This window comes from Pantherophis guttatus, chromosome 1 (assembly GCF_059756535.1).
Source record: "Pantherophis guttatus breed Tessera chromosome 1, ASM5975653v1, whole genome shotgun sequence".
In the NCBI taxonomy this organism is placed as follows: Eukaryota; Metazoa; Chordata; class Lepidosauria; order Squamata; family Colubridae; genus Pantherophis; species Pantherophis guttatus.
This window is the reverse complement of record NC_142063.1, coordinates 348482950-348501894: the sequence shown is the minus strand read 5'-3', so window position 1 is coordinate 348501894 and position 18945 is coordinate 348482950. Positions and strand designations below refer to the sequence as shown.

The 18945-nt window shown below is 51.9% G+C and overlaps 1 protein-coding gene across 3 annotated transcripts in view; it reads right to left on the bottom strand.

Moving 5' to 3' along the window:
* Positions 1-7113: 7113 nt before the first annotated feature.
* The window catches only part of FLOT2 (flotillin 2), a 39683-nt gene continuing 27851 nt past the window's right edge, over positions 7114-18945 (bottom strand). For all 3 annotated transcript variants that reach the window (XM_060694404.2, XM_087890520.1, XM_060694405.2), the window contains 8 exons: positions 16802-16925; positions 15158-15276; positions 13529-13642; positions 13312-13431; positions 10999-11213; positions 10008-10191; positions 8975-9124; positions 7114-8746 (listed from right to left, as the gene is read on the bottom strand). In XM_060694404.2, the coding sequence (XP_060550387.1) occupies positions 8708-8746; positions 8975-9124; positions 10008-10191; positions 10999-11213; positions 13312-13431; positions 13529-13642; positions 15158-15276; positions 16802-16925 (1065 nt within the window). In that variant the 3' untranslated portion in view covers positions 7114-8707. The remainder of the gene's footprint in view (positions 8747-8974; positions 9125-10007; positions 10192-10998; positions 11214-13311; positions 13432-13528; positions 13643-15157; positions 15277-16801; positions 16926-18945) is intronic.

Sequence of the window (18945 nt, the reverse complement as noted above, 5' to 3'; positions counted from 1 at the left end):
CTCCGGGCCAAGTGGGGCTCCTTCGCCCCCCCTCTCCTTCAGGGTGGGGTGGCTTCAAATTGGCCTCCCCACCCCCAGCTCACTGACTCAGCTGGTCTTTCTCCTTGGGGAATCCCCCCCCCACTTCCCCGTTTCTGTCGATGACCCCCTGAGGAACGTCAAAATACAGTCAAGGCTGAAGTGCAGCTCAGAATGAAAATGGAAGAGACTTTTAAGGGTGCGAGTTCAAGTCCTCCTTTGGCCACCCAAAAAAAAAAAAAAAGCCATGACTAATTTAATTTAATTTAATTTAATTTAATTTAATTTAATTTAATTTAATTTAATTTAATTTAATTTAATTTAATTTAATAATTAAACTTATTTCTATGCCGCCCAACTCCCAAGGGACTCTGGGCGGCTTACAACAGAATAAATAAATAAATAAAATAATCCATCTGGCCACTAACTGAACCCAAGGTGAAAAAAATCCCTTTGGCCTCAGTGTGAACAGGAACAAGGCTGCCTCTGAGCTTAAGCAGAAAGTCTTCTGCGGCACAGCTCTCTCCAGTTTTATTTATTTAGCATTCAGAATATTTTAATTTGGCCAAGCCTGGTTAGTTAGACATATAATAATTTCGTTTCTTTAGCCCTACTGGTAATCTTCCACATTCAATTAGTGACCATTTGCAGATACAGTGGCACTGAGAAAGATGACCTATGGCCGTTTTTCACACTTACAACCGTTGCGGTATCCTCACGTTCACGCCATCAAAATTCAGCTACTTGGCAACTGGTTCACATTTATGACTGTTGTGTTGCTGTGTCCCAAGATCGTGTGATCCCCATTTGTGACAGACTGATGAGCAAAGTCAATGGGGAAACCAGATTCACTTAGCAACCGGGTTACTAGCTTATCAACTGCAGTGTTTCACTTAACAACGGTGGCGAGAAAGGTCGTAAAACAGGGCAAAATTAACTAACGTCTGCCTTTTTTTTTTAAAAAAAAAAGATTTATATGCCGCCCTTCTCTGGAGACTCAGGGCAGCTTACAATGCATTAAGCATTGCCTTGCTTAGCAATGGAAATTTCGGGTTAAATTGCAGTCGTAAATTGAGGACTGCCTGCAACTCAAGGCAGCGAACATCCCTTTCTCCTCTTTTCCCCACAACGACAAACCTGTGAGGTGGGTTGGGATGAGAGGGAGGGATCTGCTGAAAATCAACCACAGACTCCGAATAGAACCGGACGGGACCTTGGAGGTCTTCTAGTCCAGCCCCCTGCTCAAGCAGGAGATCTTATACCATTTCAGAGGGCCAGGGTCCTTGTGATGCCCACGGCTTGGAGGTGCCCAGGCCTAGTGCTAAATTGTACTACCAAGTTCCCCTTGTTGGTTTTTTTGCAAACCTTTCATAACCCAACTAGGTAACACCATCAGTGCTAGAAGGGAGAGGGGTTTGCAAAGAGGAGGAGGAAGGGGAGAAAGAAAAGGAAGGAGAAGGAAGAGGAGGAGGAGGAAGGACTGTGGGGTCCTTGGTGCTCTCTGAGCCTGGTGGTTTTCTTGCAGACCTTTCATGACCCAACTAGGTAACGTCATCAGTGTTCATTTTTTCATTCTGCAGGTGTTGTAGGGATGAGCCGGACACTGGAAACTGGGCCAGGAGCCGAGTGTCCTGGTGAAGGAAACATCTTTGCTTTTGGCCATTGGCGTTTGGGGGGGGTGGAGGGGGGAGACAAGAGGTGGGGCTGGTTAGAGAACTCAGATCAGGAAACCAAGCCAGGTTTCCTCCGATGACTCGCCCCCTGGGGTGTGTGTTTGTCCGCTTGGCCTGTCCGGTGCTGATAAAGACCGCCGCAGCATCCTCCCCATATCCCCCTCCTTATCAGGGACCCGGCCCTGGCAGGCAGCTGGGCAGGGAGGCCTCCGACTACACAGCCAACCCTCCACTGCGCCCAAGAACCAGCTGCCAGGTGCTTGATGCCATCTGCCCCTTTTCAGCCCAGGGCATTGTGTGACATGGGCAGTCAAGCCCCTGCCCCGTGTCCCTTGGGGATCCTAAGGGGAAATGGGGTGCAGGCCCAATCGGCTTACACACACACACACGAGTCCTCGAGTTACAACAGTTCGCTTAGGGACCGTTCCAACTTGCAGCGGCACTGAAAATAAGTGACTTATGGCCGTTTTTCACACTTACGACCGTTGCAGCGCTCCGTCACTTGGTGGCAAAATTCAGACTGACTCATATTTATGACGGTCGCTGTGTCCCAGGGGGGGCACGTGATCCCCTTTTGGGACCTTCTGACGAGCAAAGTCAATGCGGGGAAGCCAGATTCACTTAACGACTGGGTGACTAAATTAACAAGTGCAGCGGTTTGCATTTTTTGCATTAAGAGCCGTGGCAGGAAAAAGTCGTAAAATGGGGTAAAAACTCACTTAACGAATGTTTCCCTTGGCAACATAAATTTTGGGCTCCGTAGCGGTCGTAACCCGAAGACTACCTGTCACTGAATTATGTCTCTTTGGGTTTCCAGGAAAGGCTTTGGCAGGATCGCCGTGTCCGATTCTCGTCAAATTTGGGGTTCAGCAGGAGCCTGATCTGCCTTGCCCCGCCTTGTAGAGCCCTTCTGAGGTCATCTAGTCCTTCCTTGTCCTCCACACTTGCTTTGCTGGCCACTTTGTGCGCCAGAGGTGTGTTAATCGTGCCCATTCCAAGATCGGTTTGTGGGCCAAGGTTTCCCCAGCGGTCATTGTTCAATGCTCTGGTTACGTGGCACCGAGTCAGCCATGACTCTTCCTGACCAATTAGACCAGGGGCCACTTTAAGACTTTGTGGACTTCAACTCCCAGAATGCTCCACTTTCCTGGCTGGAGAATTCTGGGAGTTGAAGTCCACCCATCTTTGGCGTTGCCATGATGGAGAAACGTTTTTTTTGGAAGAGGCAGCCAGGAGACTAGCAGTTCACGTAGTCCTCGACTTACATTCATTTAGTGGCTGTTCAAAGTTGCAATGACACTGAAAAAACTGTCTGATGACCGGTTTTCACACTTATCCCCCGTGGTCACGTGATCAAAATTCAGACACTTGGCAATTGACTCGTATTTATGACGGTTGCAATGTCCCCGGGGTCACATGATTGCCATTTATCCAAATATAGTTTGGTGGATGCAAATTTGTCCTGTATCCCAGAATGCTATGGCTCAAATCGTATTTAATTTCATGCCACTAGTCCTGATAGGTTTCAAAAGAGAAAAGAACAGCTTTTTAGGTATTTATAGACCTTTATTTGAGAGCCAGTTTGGGGGAGGGGGGGGGGGGCTAAGGCATCAGGCTAGAAACTGAGAGACGGTGAGTTCTAGTCCTGCCTTGGGCACTACACAAACTGGATGTCCTTGGGCCAGCCGCTCTCTCTCTGCCCCAGGAAGGAAGCAATGGAAAACCACTTCTGAAAAACCTTGTCAAGGAAACTGCCAAAGTCCGTCCTGGAGAATCGGATACGATGAAATGCAAGATTTTTTTTTAAAAAAAGGAAAATATATTTATATTAAATTTATATCCCTGTCTATTTCACATTTGTGACTTTATCAGGCCCACTGTTACTCTCCCGTCTTGCACACTAAAAACCAGCTGATTGTAGGGCTTAGCTGGATAACAGGATGACAGAGTAGGGAGGGACCTTGGAGGTCTTCTAGTCCAACCCCCTACTCAAGCAGGATACCCTAGACCAGTGATTCTCAACCTTGGCAACTTGAAGATGAATGGACTTCAACTCCCAGAATTCCCCAGCCAGGTCAGATCAGCAGACAAGGAATAAGGATACGGCTGGCTGGGGAATTCTGGGACTTGAAGTCCACCAGTCTTAAGGTTGGAGACCCCTAATCTAGAGACAGGCCAAAGACACTGCTGCATTGGGACCCTTCCAGCTGGCCTGGCATAGAAACTGGCATCCTTATGGTTGTTCCAGGGCAAAGCCACAGGATCTGGGGGTGCTGCTAAGATGAAAAGGGGGACAGGTTTGGGCCCCACAAGACATATGGGGTCTGCACAGCTGTGGATGCCAGAGGATGTTCCTTGATCACCCATGAGAGAGTCAAGGAACAGGTGGCATCTTTCTGGGCAGTGCCAGGAGAATTATGCCTGTTATCGGTTTCCAGCTGCCGCTCGACTTTCTCCTGCTATCCAGGCAGACCTCCTGCCCTGCCCAGGAGGCCCCCACCAGCTGCTTCTCCCCAGATAAGGACCCCCACAACAAGGAGTCCAAAAAGGACTGTATCCTGCCTTATCGGTGGCTCCACCTGGGATGCCCCACCCGAGAGCGAGCTGCCCCCCTCTGAACAGAAACCGGGGTATCACTAGTCCCAGAGGTTATCAGAGGGAGCAGACGGACGCACTGCGTGGCCCTGATGGCCACCGTTGGCCCAAGCAACTGACCAGCCAGATGGCTTCCACTCCCAGAATTCTGCTGGCAGGGGAATCATAGAATCAGGAGATTGGAAGGGACCTTAGAGGTCTTCTAGTCCAACCCCCTGCTCGGGCAGAAGAGCCTGTACCATTTCAGACAAACGGTTGTCCAATCTCTTCTTAAAAACCTCTAGTGATTAAACACCCACAACTTCTGGTGGCAAGGTGTTCCACTGATTGTCCTCGCTCTTAGGAAATTCCTCATTTCTAGGTTGCTTCTCTCCTGGATTAGTTTCCATGCGTTGCTTGCTTCTTGTCCTGCCCTCAGGTGCTTTGGAGAATAGCTTGACCCCCTTCCTCCTCTCTGGGGCAGCCCCTCAAATATTGGAAGATGCTCTCCTGTCTCCCCTGGTCCTTCTCTTCTCCAGACTAGCCATGTCTTCTGTCCATCTATGGTTCATTCAGATGTCTTTCTTTCTTTTCTTTTCTTTCTTTCCTTTCTTTCTTTCTTTCTCTCCCTTCCACCTTCCTTCCCTCCCTCCCTCCCTCCCTCCTTCCTTCCTTCCTTTTGCTTTGGAGAATAGCTTGACCCCCTTCCTCCTCTCTGGGGCAGCCCCTCAAATATTGAAAGATGCTCTCCTGTCTCCCCTGGTCCTTCTCTTCACTAGACTAGCCATGTCTTCTGTCCATCTATGGTTCATTCAGATGTCTTTCTTTCTTTTCTTTTCTTTCTTTCCTTTCTTTCTTTCTTTCTCTCCCTTCCACCTTCCTTCCCTCCCTCCCTCCCTCCCTCCTTCCTTCCTTCCTTTTGCTTTGGAGAATAGCTTGACCCCCTTCCTCCTCTCTGGGGCAGCCCCTCAAATATTGGAAGATGCTCTCCTGTCTCCCCTGGTCCTTCTCTTCACTAGACTAGCCATGTCTTCTGTCCATCTATGGTTCATTCAGATGTCTTTCTTTCTTTTCTTTTCTTTCTTTCCTTTCTTTCTTTCTTTCTCTCCCTTCCACCTTCCTTCCCTCCCTCCCTCCCTCCCTCCTTCCTTCCTTCCTTTTGCTTTGGAGAATAGCTTGACCCCCTTCCTCCTCTCTGGGGCAGCCCCTCAAATATTGGAAGATGCTCTCCTGTCTCCCCTGGTCCTTCTCTTCACTAGACTAGCCATGTCTTCTGTCCATCTATGGTTCATTCAGATGTCTTTCTTTCTTTCTTTCTTTCTTTCTTTCTTTCTTTCTTTCTCTCTCTCTCTCTCTCTCTCTTTCCCTCCCTCCCTTCCACCTTCCTTCCCTCCCTCCCTCCCTCCCTCCCTCCCTCCTTCCTTCCTTCCTTCCTTTTGCTTTGGAAAATAGCTTGACCCCCTTCCTCCTCTCTGGGGCAGCCCCTCAAATATTGGAAGATGCTCTCCTGTCTCCCCTGGTCCTTCTCTTCACTAGACTAGCCATGTCTTCTGTCCATCTATGGTTCATTCAGATGTCTTTCTTTCTTTTCTTTTCTTTCTTTCCTTTCTTTCTTTCTTTCTCTCCCTTCCACCTTCCTTCCCTCCCTCCCTCCCTCCCTCCTTCCTTCCTTCCTTTTGCTTTGGAGAATAGCTTGACCCCCTTCCTCCTCTCTGGGGCAGCCCCTCAAATATTGGAAGATGCTCTCCTGTCTCCCCTGGTCCTTCTCTTCACTAGACTAGCCATGTCTTCTGTCCATCTATGGTTCATTCAGATGTCTTTCTTTCTTTTCTTTTCTTTCTTTCCTTTCTTTCTTTCTTTCTCTCCCTTCCACCTTCCTTCCCTCCCTCCCTCCCTCCCTCCTTCCTTCCTTCCTTTTGCTTTGGAGAATAGCTTGACCCCCTTCCTCCTCTCTGGGGCAGCCCCTCAAATATTGGAAGATGCTCTCCTGTCTCCCCTGGTCCTTCTCTTCACTAGACTAGCCATGTCTTCTGTCCATCTATGGTTCATTCAGATGTCTTTCTTTCTTTCTTTCTTTCTTTCTTTCTTTCTCTCTCTCTCTCTCTCTCTCTTTCCCTCCCTCCCTTCCACCTTCCTTCCCTCCCTCCCTCCCTCCCTCCCTCCCTCCTTCCTTCCTTCCTTCCTTTTGCTTTGGAAAATAGCTTGACCCCCTTCCTCCTCTCTGGGGCAGCCCCTCAAATATTGGAAGATGCTCTCCTGTCTCCCCTGGTCCTTCTCTTCACTAGACTGGCCAGGCCCAGTTCCTGCAGTCGTTCTTCATATGTTTGAACATAATCCTCTTGGTTGCTCTTCTCTGCACTCTTTCTAGAACAGTGTTTCTCAACCTTGGAAGCTTGAAGATGGGCGGACTTCAACTCCCAGAATCCCCCAGCCAGCGCTGCTGGCTGGGGGATTCTGGGAGTTGAAGTCCGCCCATCTTCAAGCTACCAAGGTTGAGAAACAGTTCTAGAATCTCAGCATCTTTCTCATATTGCAGTGATCAAGGGTGACGTCCACTCATCCTAAAGTTGCGGAGTCAGCATCTCAGTGAACCTCTAGAGATAGAGACGGGCTCTCCAAAATGCGGCCTCTGCCTGGGGAATTCTGGGAGTCGGAGTCCACGAGTCTCAAAAGTGGCCACGTTCCGAGACCGCCAGGCATAGAGGGCTCTGCCTTCGGGGCAAAGTCTCAGCAGGGGGCCGAGCCCAGGAAGGGGGTCTTTGGCCAGCCGGGGGAAGAAGGCGGCCCTCAGACCCTCGACTGTGTTCCTGCCAGAAGCCCCCCCCCAAGAGTCAAGACCAGGAGCAGCTTTAGCAAGATCACAACAACTTTATTGTCCCATTATAATTTCACATTTGGCTAAATGAGAATTCCTGGCCACATTCGGCCAGGCCAGCAGCCATGCACCACGCCCAAGCAGGGAAGGGAGTGGGGGAGCAGGCAGCTTCTGTGGGGCAGAGGGCTGGCCAAGGGGGGCAGCGGGACTGGGAAGGACTCGGCTACCTCCAGAGGCTGAGCAGGCAGCCCTGCAGGGATGCTAACCTTTAGAAATGGACTCCAGCCTCGTGGCATCCCCCCCCCATGCCCACCCACCCCCACAGCACAAGACCCCGGCAAGGACCCCAATTCACAGCACGGGAGGTGCCACCCTGAGAATCCAGGGCGCCTCAATTCCCTCCTTGCATTCACAGCAGACGGGGGGGCAGAGCTGCCCCCCAAATCAGAAACAGGGTGGATTCCCTCCTCCGCAGACAGAAAACCCCTTTCATGGACTGTAAAGGGGGGGTGGGGGTGAAGCCAGCCAGCCAATTTGGGCCCTCAGAGCTAGGCAACACCAGGGTTGGTTCCCCTCTGGTTCAGCACGGAGTCCCGGCCTTTCTCAGGGGGGCCTCAAGGAGAGAGCCCCCCAAAACAGGGTGCGAGGAAGGGGCTTCCTATTTGGGGGAAGAGCATCGGGATTCCTTGGCTGCTGGCATTCAGGGGCCGAAGCCGACCCACGGAAGCTGCCCGGATGAAAACTCGTGCTGGTGAGGAAAGGGGGGGTGGCCCGGAGGAGCAGGGCAGAGCCTGGAGGGGGTCTTCAGCCCCCCCCTTCCAGGGCTTCCGAGGCACGCGGAGGACGGAGGGGGATGGCAGCATGCACCGCCTGTGATCCAGACTGACCGGTCAGGCACTTTCGCGGGTGGGGCAGGTTGGCCGAAGGGGAGGCAGTTCCACTGGACACAGGCGAAGCTGCGGACGGCTGGTGAGGGGTGGGCTCTGGGAGGTTGGGACCCACCCCGTTAGGAGGAGGCAGCAGACCGGCTAAAGACCAGGCACAATCCGGAGACAAACCATTGAACAGGTGGCTGTGGGAAGGGGGGATGTGCACCGTGAGCTCAGGGTCTATGCGACCCACAGTCAAAGCTGTCCGTCAAATCCTTCCCCGGCCCACCACTTCCTTTTCCGGGCACCAGGGCAGACCCTGAGCTTGGGAGCTCCAAGGCAGCCCACCCACTGGAGGGACGGAGGGGATGCGGGGAGAGAGACAGAGACCTCCAGGTGTGTACATGGGGAGGTCAGGCCCATATCTGACCCCTCAGATTAGGGGGCAAGCAACAGTCTGTGTGGGGTGGGGGGGTGGCGGGTGCAGGCAGTCAAGGCACGAAGTTGGAGGTGGAGGAAGGAGGAGGAGGGGGACGGGAGGTGTTGGCTAGCACGACACAGAACAGAGAAACGACTGGGAGACCCTTCTCTTAGAAATGCAAAGGGCGGTTGGGGGGAGAAGGGGGGGGCAGCCGTGCTCCTCCCACGATTAAGGCACCCACTGAGAGGGGCTCCCCCCCATCCCCTACTGAACCACGAGACCACAGCGGGTGGGAAGTGCATCATGGGAGGTGTGGTCTTCCCCAACCGGTGGAGACTCAGGCTTGCACTCCGGTGGCCTTCTGGATGAGGGGAATCTGCAGGAGGAAAAGAGACAGAGATTGCAGCCACCAAAAGGGGCCTCTGGGCCCCGGGACCCCACCCGGCATTACCCCAAGTCTCCCCTCTCTGGCTTGAGAGGAGCCCCTCCCCCCCAAGAGCTCGGGTGGAACCCCGCCTCCAGCAACCAGACTCCTGCATCCCATGCGGCAGGTCTCCCCGGCCAAGGGGGGGCGAGTGCGAGGAGGCGCAGCCCCCTGGCTCACCTTGGTGAGGTCGACTCCGGTGAGGGCATGCACAGACGCCGGGATCTCAGCCAGGAGCCGGTTCACCTCCGATGTCACCTTGTTGTTGTCTCCGCTGAGGATGACGATCTCGCCCACCTTGGACAGGGGAGCCGAGACCTTGGCTGCGATCTGCGGAGGGATAACAGAAGGACAGAGTTGGGAGGGACCTTGGAGGTCATCTAGTCCAACCCCCTGCTCAGGCAGGAAACCCTACACCATTTTTGACAGAGGGCAGTCCAGCCTCTTCTTGAAAGCCTCCAGGGATGAAGCTCCCACAACTTCCGAAGGCAACTTCTCTGTTCCATGGGTTGATGGTTCTCCCTCTCAGGAAATTCCTCCTTATTTCCAGGTTGAATCTCTCCTTGGTCAGTTTCCATCCATTGTTCCTTGTCTGGCCTTCGGGTGCTTTGGAGAATAGCTTGACCCCCTTCCTCCTCTCTGGGGCAGCCCCTCCAATATTGGAAGATGCTCTCCTGTCTCCCCTGGTCCTTCTCTTCCCTAGACCAGCCAGGCCCAGTTCCTGCAACCGTTCATCGTCTGTTTTAGCCTCCAGTCCCCTCATCATCCTGGCTGCTCTTCTCTGCACTCTTTCCGGAGTCTCCACCTCTTTTTTACAGAATGACAGAGTCGAAAGGGACCTTGGAGGTCATCTAGTCCAACCCCCTGCTTAAGCAGGAGACCCTATATGCTATTTCATACAAATGGCTGTCCTATCTCCACAGCTGTACCCACAACTTCTGGTGGCCAGCTGTTCCACTGGTCAATTGTCCTCACTGTCAGGAAATTCCTCCTTAGTTCCAGTTTCCTTTTCTCCTTGATTAGTTTCCATCCAGTTGTTTCTTGTTTTGCCATCTGGTGCTTGGGAAAATAATTGCCCCCCCCCTCTTTGGGGCAGCCCCTCAGTTACTGGGATCTGTCCCCCCTAGTCTTCCTTTTCGTCAAGGATGGAGATGCTCAGCAGGAGGGAAAGGGAGCCCCCTGCCCTCCCCCACCCCCCAGGCCAGGTACTCACATGGGGCAGGGCGTCCAGCACCAAGGCCATCTTGGCTGCCTCCCCGTACTGCTGGTAGGCCTCCGCCTTGAGCTTCATCTTCTCGGCCTCCGCCTTGCCGATGGCCTCGATCACCAGAGCTTCGGCCTCGCCGATCTTGCGGATCTTCTCCCCTTCGGCCTGAGCGATCAGCACCTGCTTGACCCTTTGGAGAGGAAGAGACGGGCGCTGGTGAAGGGGTCCGGGGCCCCCTCGGCCTTCTCGGGCAGAGCTCTCCAACCTTGGTCACTTTAAGACCTGTGGACTTCAACTCCCAGAATTCCTCAGCCAGCAAAGCAAAGCTTTGTGGAAGGCCTTCCTCGATTTACGACCGCCATTCAGCCCAACGTTTCCAATCGCTAAGCGAGGTTTGCTAAATGAGTTGTACTTCCTTTTACGACCGCTCTGCCACCCTCCTTAAGGGAATCAATTGCCGTCGTTCAGTGAATCGTGCGGTCGCTAAGCGAACTTGGCTTCCCCATGGAATGTGCTGGTCAGAAGGTCACGACCGGGGATCACGCGATCCCCCGGGGGACACTGCAACCGTCGTAAATACGAGTCAGTTGCTGAATTCGGATCACAGGATGCTACGACGGGTCGTAAGCGTGAAACATGGTTCTAAGTCACTTTTTTTCAGTGCGGTTGTTTAACTTTGGATGGTCACTAAGTCGAGGACGACCTGTGAGCCGATCTTGGAGGGGGAGGGGAGGCCTTTCAGAATATCAAAAGGGATGGGGCCGATCTAAATTTTTTTGGGTGGGGAGGGGGGGGGAAGGAAGGACGTTGCAGAAGGTGGGCACCACAGCAGAGAAGACGAGACCTCTTGGGACTGCCCCCCCCCCAATGTAGGTCTCTGACTGATGGTCCCCATCGTTTCACCACATGGGGAGATTCAGGATTGGGGGGAGGGAAGCCTGTGGAAACCCCCCCACCCCACCCGAGCAAAGTCTCCTGCCCTCTGCCACACGCTCACTTTTGCCCCTCGGCGACCTCCTGCATGCGGTGGGCCTCGGCCTCGGCCGGCAGCCGGACGGTGGAGTGGAGCTCCTTGTCCATCCTCACAATCTCCTTCTCCTCCACGTCGATCTGCCGCCGGCGCTGCACCACCTCGATTTCGATCTCCTCTTGGCGGATCTTCTGCTGCTCCTTGGCGCCCTGCAGCTCGTAGGCCAGCTGAGCCTCGGCCGACTGTCCGGAGGAAAGGAGGAGGTCAGAGACGGGGAACGGCCGGTGTTAAGGCCACCGCTTTGCCTGTGGGAGTGGGAAGATTTTCCCTCCAACCCAGAGCTACGGATGAGGTTTCTCCTTGCCAACCCAACAGAACACGGTCTCGATTCCCGATTTTCCCACCCAAGACCATTCTCACGGCCCCCTTGGCTCCACCCCGCATCCGAGGATGGGATAGCCAAAGCATGTGGGGTCCTTGATGTGCTCTCTGAGCTGGGCTGGTTTGCTTGAAGACATTTCATGACCCAACTAGGGAACATCATTAGTGCTACAGGGGAGGGGAGTTTGCAAAGAGGAAGAGGAGGAGGAGGAGGAGGAGGAGGAGGAGGAGGAGGAGGAGGAGGAGGAGGAGGAGGAGGAGGAGGAGGAGGAGGAAAAAAGGACTGTGGTGTCCCTGGTTTTGAGCTTGGGGGTTTTCTCGCAGACGTTTCATGACCCAACTAGGTAACATCATCAGTGCTAGAAGAGGGAAGTTGTGGAGAGGAGGAAGGAATGAAGCCGGGGAGAGATTAAGAGGAGGGAGGAGGATTATGGGGTGTTTATTATTTATTATTTATTATTATTTAGAGCCTTGGTAGTACAGTGGTCTAAAGCATCCTGTTATTAAGACCAGCTGCCTGCAATTACTGCAGGTTCGAATCTCACCAGGCTCAAGGTTGACTCAGCCTTCCATCCTTTCTAAGGTAGGTGAAATGAGGACCCAGATTGTGGGGGCAATAAGCTGACTTTGTATAAATATACAAAAGGATGAAGGCTATTGCTTAACGCACTGTAAGCCGCCCTGAGTCTCCGGAGAAGGGCGGCATATAAATCAAATTAAAAAAAAAAAAATCTCTGAGCTCGGCTGTTTTCTTGCAGATATTTCATAGATAAATATCTAGATAACATCATCAGTGCTAGAAGGGAATGGAATTTGCAAAGAGGAGGAGGAGGAGGAGGAGGAGGAGGAGGAAAAAAGGACTGTGGGGTCCTTGGTACTCTCTGAGCTTGGGGGTTTTCTTGCAGACGTTTCATGACCCAACCAGGTAACATCGTCAGTGCTAGAAAGGGAGGAGGGTTGGCTCTATGTTCATAGAGAAGTGCCTTGCCCTGCCTGTGTTGATGGGAGTGTTGTTTTCCTTTTGGTGGGTCCTTAATTAAGGAACTGCGGGAGAATTCCTGGAAGCCGGGCAGTCAGACGAATCGGCTATTATTAGGCATATCGAAATAAACAACATTTAATTCCACTCAAAAGAAACAAAAAGGAAACAAAAAGACCAAGATACCTTCTTGCTGGCAATCAACACCTAGATAAGCAGAGGTTCAATTAACACCAGAGTGACTAGAGCAGAGGTCCTCAAACTTGGCAGCTTTAAGACTTGTGGACTTCAACTCCCAGAATTCTCCAGCCAGCATAGCTGGCTGGAGAATTCTGGGAGTTGAAGTCCACAAGTCTTAAAGCTGCCAAGTTTGAGGACCTCTGGATTAGACCAACAATCAAGCAGCAAACATCAGGAAACTGACAGACAAATCAACAAGAAAAACAGCCTAACCAAGGAAGCGTCCCTCACCAACACTGACAGGGGAAGCTGTGACATATCAATAGGGAGCAAACCCCTCGCCCTACTAGCACTGATGATGTCACCTAGTTAGGTCATGAGACGTCTGAAAGCAAACCACCAAGCTCAGAGAGCATCAAGGACCCCACAGCCCTCCTCCTCCTCCCAAACTCTCCTCCCTTCTACTACTGATGCTGTTAGCTAGCTGGGTCATGAAACGTCTCAAGTAAACAGTCCAACTCAGAGAGCACCAAGGATCCTCCTCTTTCTTCTTTTGCACAAACACACTCCCTTCTAGCACTGATGACGTCACCTAGTTGGGCCGTGAGACGTCTGGGAGAAAACCAGCAGGCTCAGAGAGCACCAAGAGCACCTAAAGTCCAACCCTGGGCTTCAGTTGTCCTCTTCTGCCGGGATCTAAGCGTCAAGGGAGCTTTCAGGGAAGGTGCTCAACCTGCCACAAGCTTCCCACGCTCTTTTCTCCTGCAGCTCCAACCTCTCCCCACCCAAGAGAGTCTCACCTTCATGTTGATCTCCTGCGTGAAAGCGGCCTTCTTCATTTCAAAGGCCCGCTTGGAGTCGGCCACTTTGGTGTCCGCCATGAACTTCACGTCTAACATCTCCCTCTTGCACTCGGCCTCCTGCAGCGACAAAAAGCCCACGGCCGCTCAGCGGGGTCCCCCGGACCCTCCAGAGAAGAGGGCGAAGCAGCCGAGGGGGTTCGCTCACTCCACGTACCCGGATGCCAGCGTCTCGCTCGGCTTCGGCCACGCCGATATCAGCGTCTCGCTGGACCACGGCGATCTGGGTTTTCCCCAGCGAGCTCAGGTAGCTGACTTTATCGTAGACATCCTGCAAGGGAAGGAATGAGGAGGGGTCAAGGCCGGCTCTGGGCTGGATCCCCCTCAGGAGGGTGCGGAATGCCTCCTCAGCACGTTCCAGAGGCGCCTTGAATTGGGACATCAACTCCCAGAATCCCTCAGTCACCATGTGTGGAACAATTCCCAGAATCCCTCAGTCACCATGTGTGGACTTCAACTCCCAGAATCCCTCAGTCACCATGTGTGGACTTCAATTCCCAGAATCCCTTAGTCACCATGTGTGGAACAATTCCCAGAATCCCTCAGCCACCATGTGTAGACTTCAATTCCCAGAATCCCTCAGTCACCATGTGTGGACTTCAACTCCCAGAATCCCTCAGTCACCATATGTGGACTTCAATTCCCAGAATCCCTTAGTCACCATGTGTGGAACAATTCCCAGAATCCCTCAGCCACCATGTGTAGACTTCAACTCCCAGAATCCCTCAGTCACCATGTGTGGACTTCAACTCCCAGAATCCCTCAGTCACCATATGTGGACTTCAATTCCCAGAATCCCTCAGTCACCATGTGTGGAACAATTCCCAGAATCCCTCAGCCACCATGTGTAGACTTCAACTCCCAGAATCCCTCAGTCACCATGTGTGGAACAATTCCCAGAATCCCTTAGTCACCATGTGTGGAACAATTCCCAGAATCCCTCAGTCACCATGTGTGGACTTCAATTCCCAGAATCCCTTAGTCACCATGTGTGGAACAATTCCCAGAATCCCTTAGTCACCATGTGTGGAACAATTCCCAGAATCCCTTAGTCACCATGTGTGGAACAACTCCCAGAATCCCTCAGTCACCATGTGTGGACTTCAATTCCCAGAATCCCTTAGTCACCATGTGTGGAACAATTCCCAGAATCCCTCAGCCACCATGTGTAGACTTCAACTCCCAGAATCCCTCAGTCACCATGTGTGGAACAATTCCCAGAATCCCTTAGTCACCATGTGTGGAACAATTCCCAGAATCCCTCAGTCACCATGTGTGGACTTCAATTCCCAGAATCCCTTAGTCACCATGTATGGAACAACTCCCAGAATCCCTCAGTCACCATGTGTGGACTTCAACTCCCAGAATCCCTTAGTCACAACCTGTGGACTTCAACTCCCAGAATCCCTCAGTCACCATGTATGGAACAATTCCCAGAATCCCTCAGTCACCATGTGTGGACTTCAACTCCCAGAATCCCTCAGTCACCATGTATGGAACAACTCCCAGAATCCCTCAGTCACCATGTGTGGACTTCAACTCCCAGAATCCCTCAGCCACCATATGTCAGGCCACAAACCAAAAATGACAGGTGGGATTCTTCCAAGCTGAGCTCTTCAGTGTCTCCAGACCTCGAGACAGAATCTTGCCGGATTGAAGACTCCACTCTCTGGGAACTGTGAGGGAGCAGCCGTCTTCCCCGTCTTTCTCTCACCTGGGCTCTCTGGGAGGCTCCCCCTCCCTCCCTCCCTCCCCAAAGGCTGCCCCTGGCCCCATCCCCTTGTACCTTGATAGTGAAGCTGAGGATCTCGATGCCCATCCTGCCCACGTCTGGCGCCGCCACCTCCCGCACCAGCTTGGCAAACTGGTCTCGGTCCTGATAGATCTGCTCCACGGTCAGAGTGCCTGCAAGGCCCAGAAGGAAATCATGCACCCATGACACACGCACACTGGAGGGGAGCAACTCTCAAAAGGGACTCCGTTGCCTGGGTTTGCAGGCGGTTACTGACGGTCCTCGACTTACAACCGCTCATTTAGGGACTGTTTGAAGTTACAACAGCACTGAAAAAAGTGGTGTGTCCGGTTTTCACACATACGACCATTGGAGCATCCCCAGGGTCACGTGATCAAAATTCAGATACTTGGCAACTGGCATGTATTTATGACGGTCGCAGTGCCTGGGGCAACTGATCCCCCTTGGCAACCTTCTGACAAGCAGAATAACAGAGTTGGAAGGGACCTTGGGGGTCTTCTAGTCCAGCCCCCCTATTCAAGCAGGAGACCCTACATCATTCCAGACAAAGGGCTGTCCAGTGTCTCCTTCAAAAGCCTCCAGTGATGGAGCCCCCACAACTTCTGGTGGCAAGCAGTTCCACTGGTTAATAGTCCTGACTGTTAGGAAATTTCTCCTTAATTCCAGGTTGCTTCTCTCCTTATCTTTCATCCATTGCTTCTCATCTGGCCTTCGGGTGCTTTGGAAAATACGTTGACACCCCCCCCCTCTTCTTTGGGGAAGCCCCTCAAATGTTGGAACACTATCATGTCACCCCTGGTCCTTCTTTTCATCAAACTAGCCATTCCCAATTCTTGCAACCGTTCTTCCATGTTTTATCCTCCAGACCCCTCATCATCATTAGCTGCTCTTCTCTGCATTCCTTCTGGGCTCTCAACATCTTTTTTTACATTGTGGTGACCAAAACTGGATCCATTAGTCCAAGCGTGGCCTTACGGAGGCCTTATAAAGTGGTATTTAACCCCTCACATGATCTTAATTCTCTCCCTCTGTTGATGCAGCTTAGACCTGGGTTGGCTTTTTTGGCAGCTGCTGCACACGGCTGGCTCCTATCTCAATAGTTGTCCAACTAGGACTCCAAGATCCGGCTCACAGAGTTACTACTATTGAGCCAGGGACCACCTATTTTTCTTGGATGAGAAGCAAAATGTTTCCAAAGGGGAAAAAAAAACCCAACTCCAATTGCCTGTCGGAAAAAGCATTTTTTTTTTAATTTGATTTATATGCCGCCCTTCTCCGGAGACTCAGGGCGGCTTACAGTGCGTTAAGCAATAGCCTTCATCCTTTTGTATATTTATACAGTCATCTTATTGCCCCCACAAACTGGGTCCTCATTTAACCTACCTTAGAAAGGATGGAAGGCTGAGTCAACCTTGAGCCTTGGAGAGATTCGAACCAGCAGAAATTGCAGGCAGCTGTGTTAATAACAGGGTGCACTAAACCCCTGTACTATCAAGGCTCTTTGGGACTACCATGACCTGGATACCTCCTGAGTGTCTCTGAGTATCTACCATCCTATGTCGCCTGACCTGGCCTGGCCTGACAAGGAGGAGGCAGTTTGTGGTTGAGTGACGAGTGCTCTGAAAGCCATTTATTCCTGACCGCCGTTAAGCCACCTTCCCCCCGGCCGATACGCACCCAGGATGGACCGAAGGTGTCCCTCCAACGTCTGCAGAACCACGTTCTTGATGTCCTGGACATTCTTCCCCAAGAACTGCTCGCAAGCAACGGCCAGGAGTTCCTTGTCGGTCATTATTTTCACCTGCAGGCCGAAGGGAGACAGCGTGAGGAGAGCCGGCTGGTCAGACAGAGGTGGACAGGCGGACATTTGCTTGACCGGCCGGAGGAGAGGGAACCCCTCAGCCACCCTCCCCCCCCGTTAAGACCTCCCAGTCGGGGTGGAAGAGATCAGGAGAAGGACCCAAGGGGAGAAGGCTGACCTCCCATGTAGGCACAAAAATGGTGAATTCAGGTGAAACCTCCTTAGAGGCTTGTATGCTGCTCTGCTCAAGGGGAACATTGTGCCCCGGCACAAAAGGGGGTGCTTCCAATTAACTAGACCAGTACAGGTAGTCCTTGACTTACAACAGACTGTTCAAAGTTACAATGGTGCTGAAAAATAGTGCCGTTTCACACTTATGACCATTGCAGCATTCCCCGTGATCAAAATTTGGAGCTGGCTCCTATTTACAACGGTCGCATGATCCCCTTTTGCGACCTTCTGACGAGCAAATTCCATGGGGAAGCCAGATTCACTTAACGAGCGTGGGACTAATCTAAGCACTGCAGTGATTTGCTTAATAACGGTGGCAAGGAAGGTCGTAAAATGGGACATTTACTTAACAGCTGTCTCACTTAGCAGTGGAAATATTGGGCTTAATTGTGCTTGTAAATCGAGGTCTACCTGCGTTTTGTCAACGTTATAAACTTTTAAGATAGGAGGACTTCAACTCCCAGAATTCCCTAGCCAGCAAGCTGGGGAATTCTGGGAGTTGAAGTCCACTTACCTTAAATGTTTGTAAGGTTGGAAAATATTGGTCTATTTGAACTGATGGATCATTCTACACTGCCCCCCAGATCTGTGGCTTCATATACCGTAGATATTAAATCCCTATTTTTTGGCCACTTGAAGATGGATGGACTTCAACTCCCACAATGCTCCCGCTGGCTGGCTACTCACTTTCCGGCTGGCTGGGGAATTCTGGGAGTTGAAGTCCACCTATCTTAAAAGTTTATAAGGTTGAAAAATATTGGTCTATTACTCTATTTGAACTGATGGGCCATTCTACATTGCCCCCCAGATCTGTGGCTTCATATAGATCAGGGGTGTCACACTCAAGGCCTGTGGGGTGCTTAGATCTGGCCTGTGGGGCCACCCTGGAAACAGCGAAGGAGTGGCCCGCGGTGCCTCTGCCACCGAAAATACGCGGCCCTTCCCATCTCCCTGTTTAGCTGCGATGGCCTCCTGCGACCCTCTACCACTGAAAATGGAACTCCGTTTTTGCTGGCAGAGTGCTGGGGCTGCCACAGGTGGCCCCACCATGAGTGACATCGAACTGGCCATGCCCACCCAGACCCCGGAGGTCAAACACAACCCTGAAGCAGCCCTCTGTGAAATCAAGTTTGACACCCCTGATATAGATGTTAAACCCCCATTTCCTTGGCTACTTGAAGATGGGTGGACTTCAACTCCCACAATGCTCCAGCTGGCTGCCTTCCCGATTTCCTGCTGGTGGGGAATTCTGGGAGTTGAAGTCCACCCATCTCCAAGTGGGCAAGATTGAGAAACACTGAACTAGACCAAGAAAACGCAAAATTAATTTAATTAAGGTCTCTTCCCACCATCTCAATTGTGCCCGTCCCCATCCCCATCCCAGCCCCCACTTTCAGGACCCCACGATTATTTTGCAAACACAGCAAAAAGGAGATACAGGTAGTCCTTGACTTAAAACAGTTTGCTTAGTGACCGTTTGGCTCGGAAAAAAGTGACTTATAACCGTTTTTCACACTTGCGAGCATTACAGAATCCCCACTGCAAAATCCAGACACTTGGCAACTGATTCATATTTATGACGGTCAGTGTCCTGAAGCCCCTTTTGTGACTGTCTGACAAACGAAGTCAATGGGGAAGCCGGATTCACTTAACAACCCCATTTTACTAACTTAAGAACCGCAGGCATGAAAGGTCGTAAAATGGAGAAAAACTTACTCAACATCTGTTTTGCTTAGTAACAGAAATTTTGGCCTCCATGGTGGTCGTAAGTCGAGGACTACCTGTATTT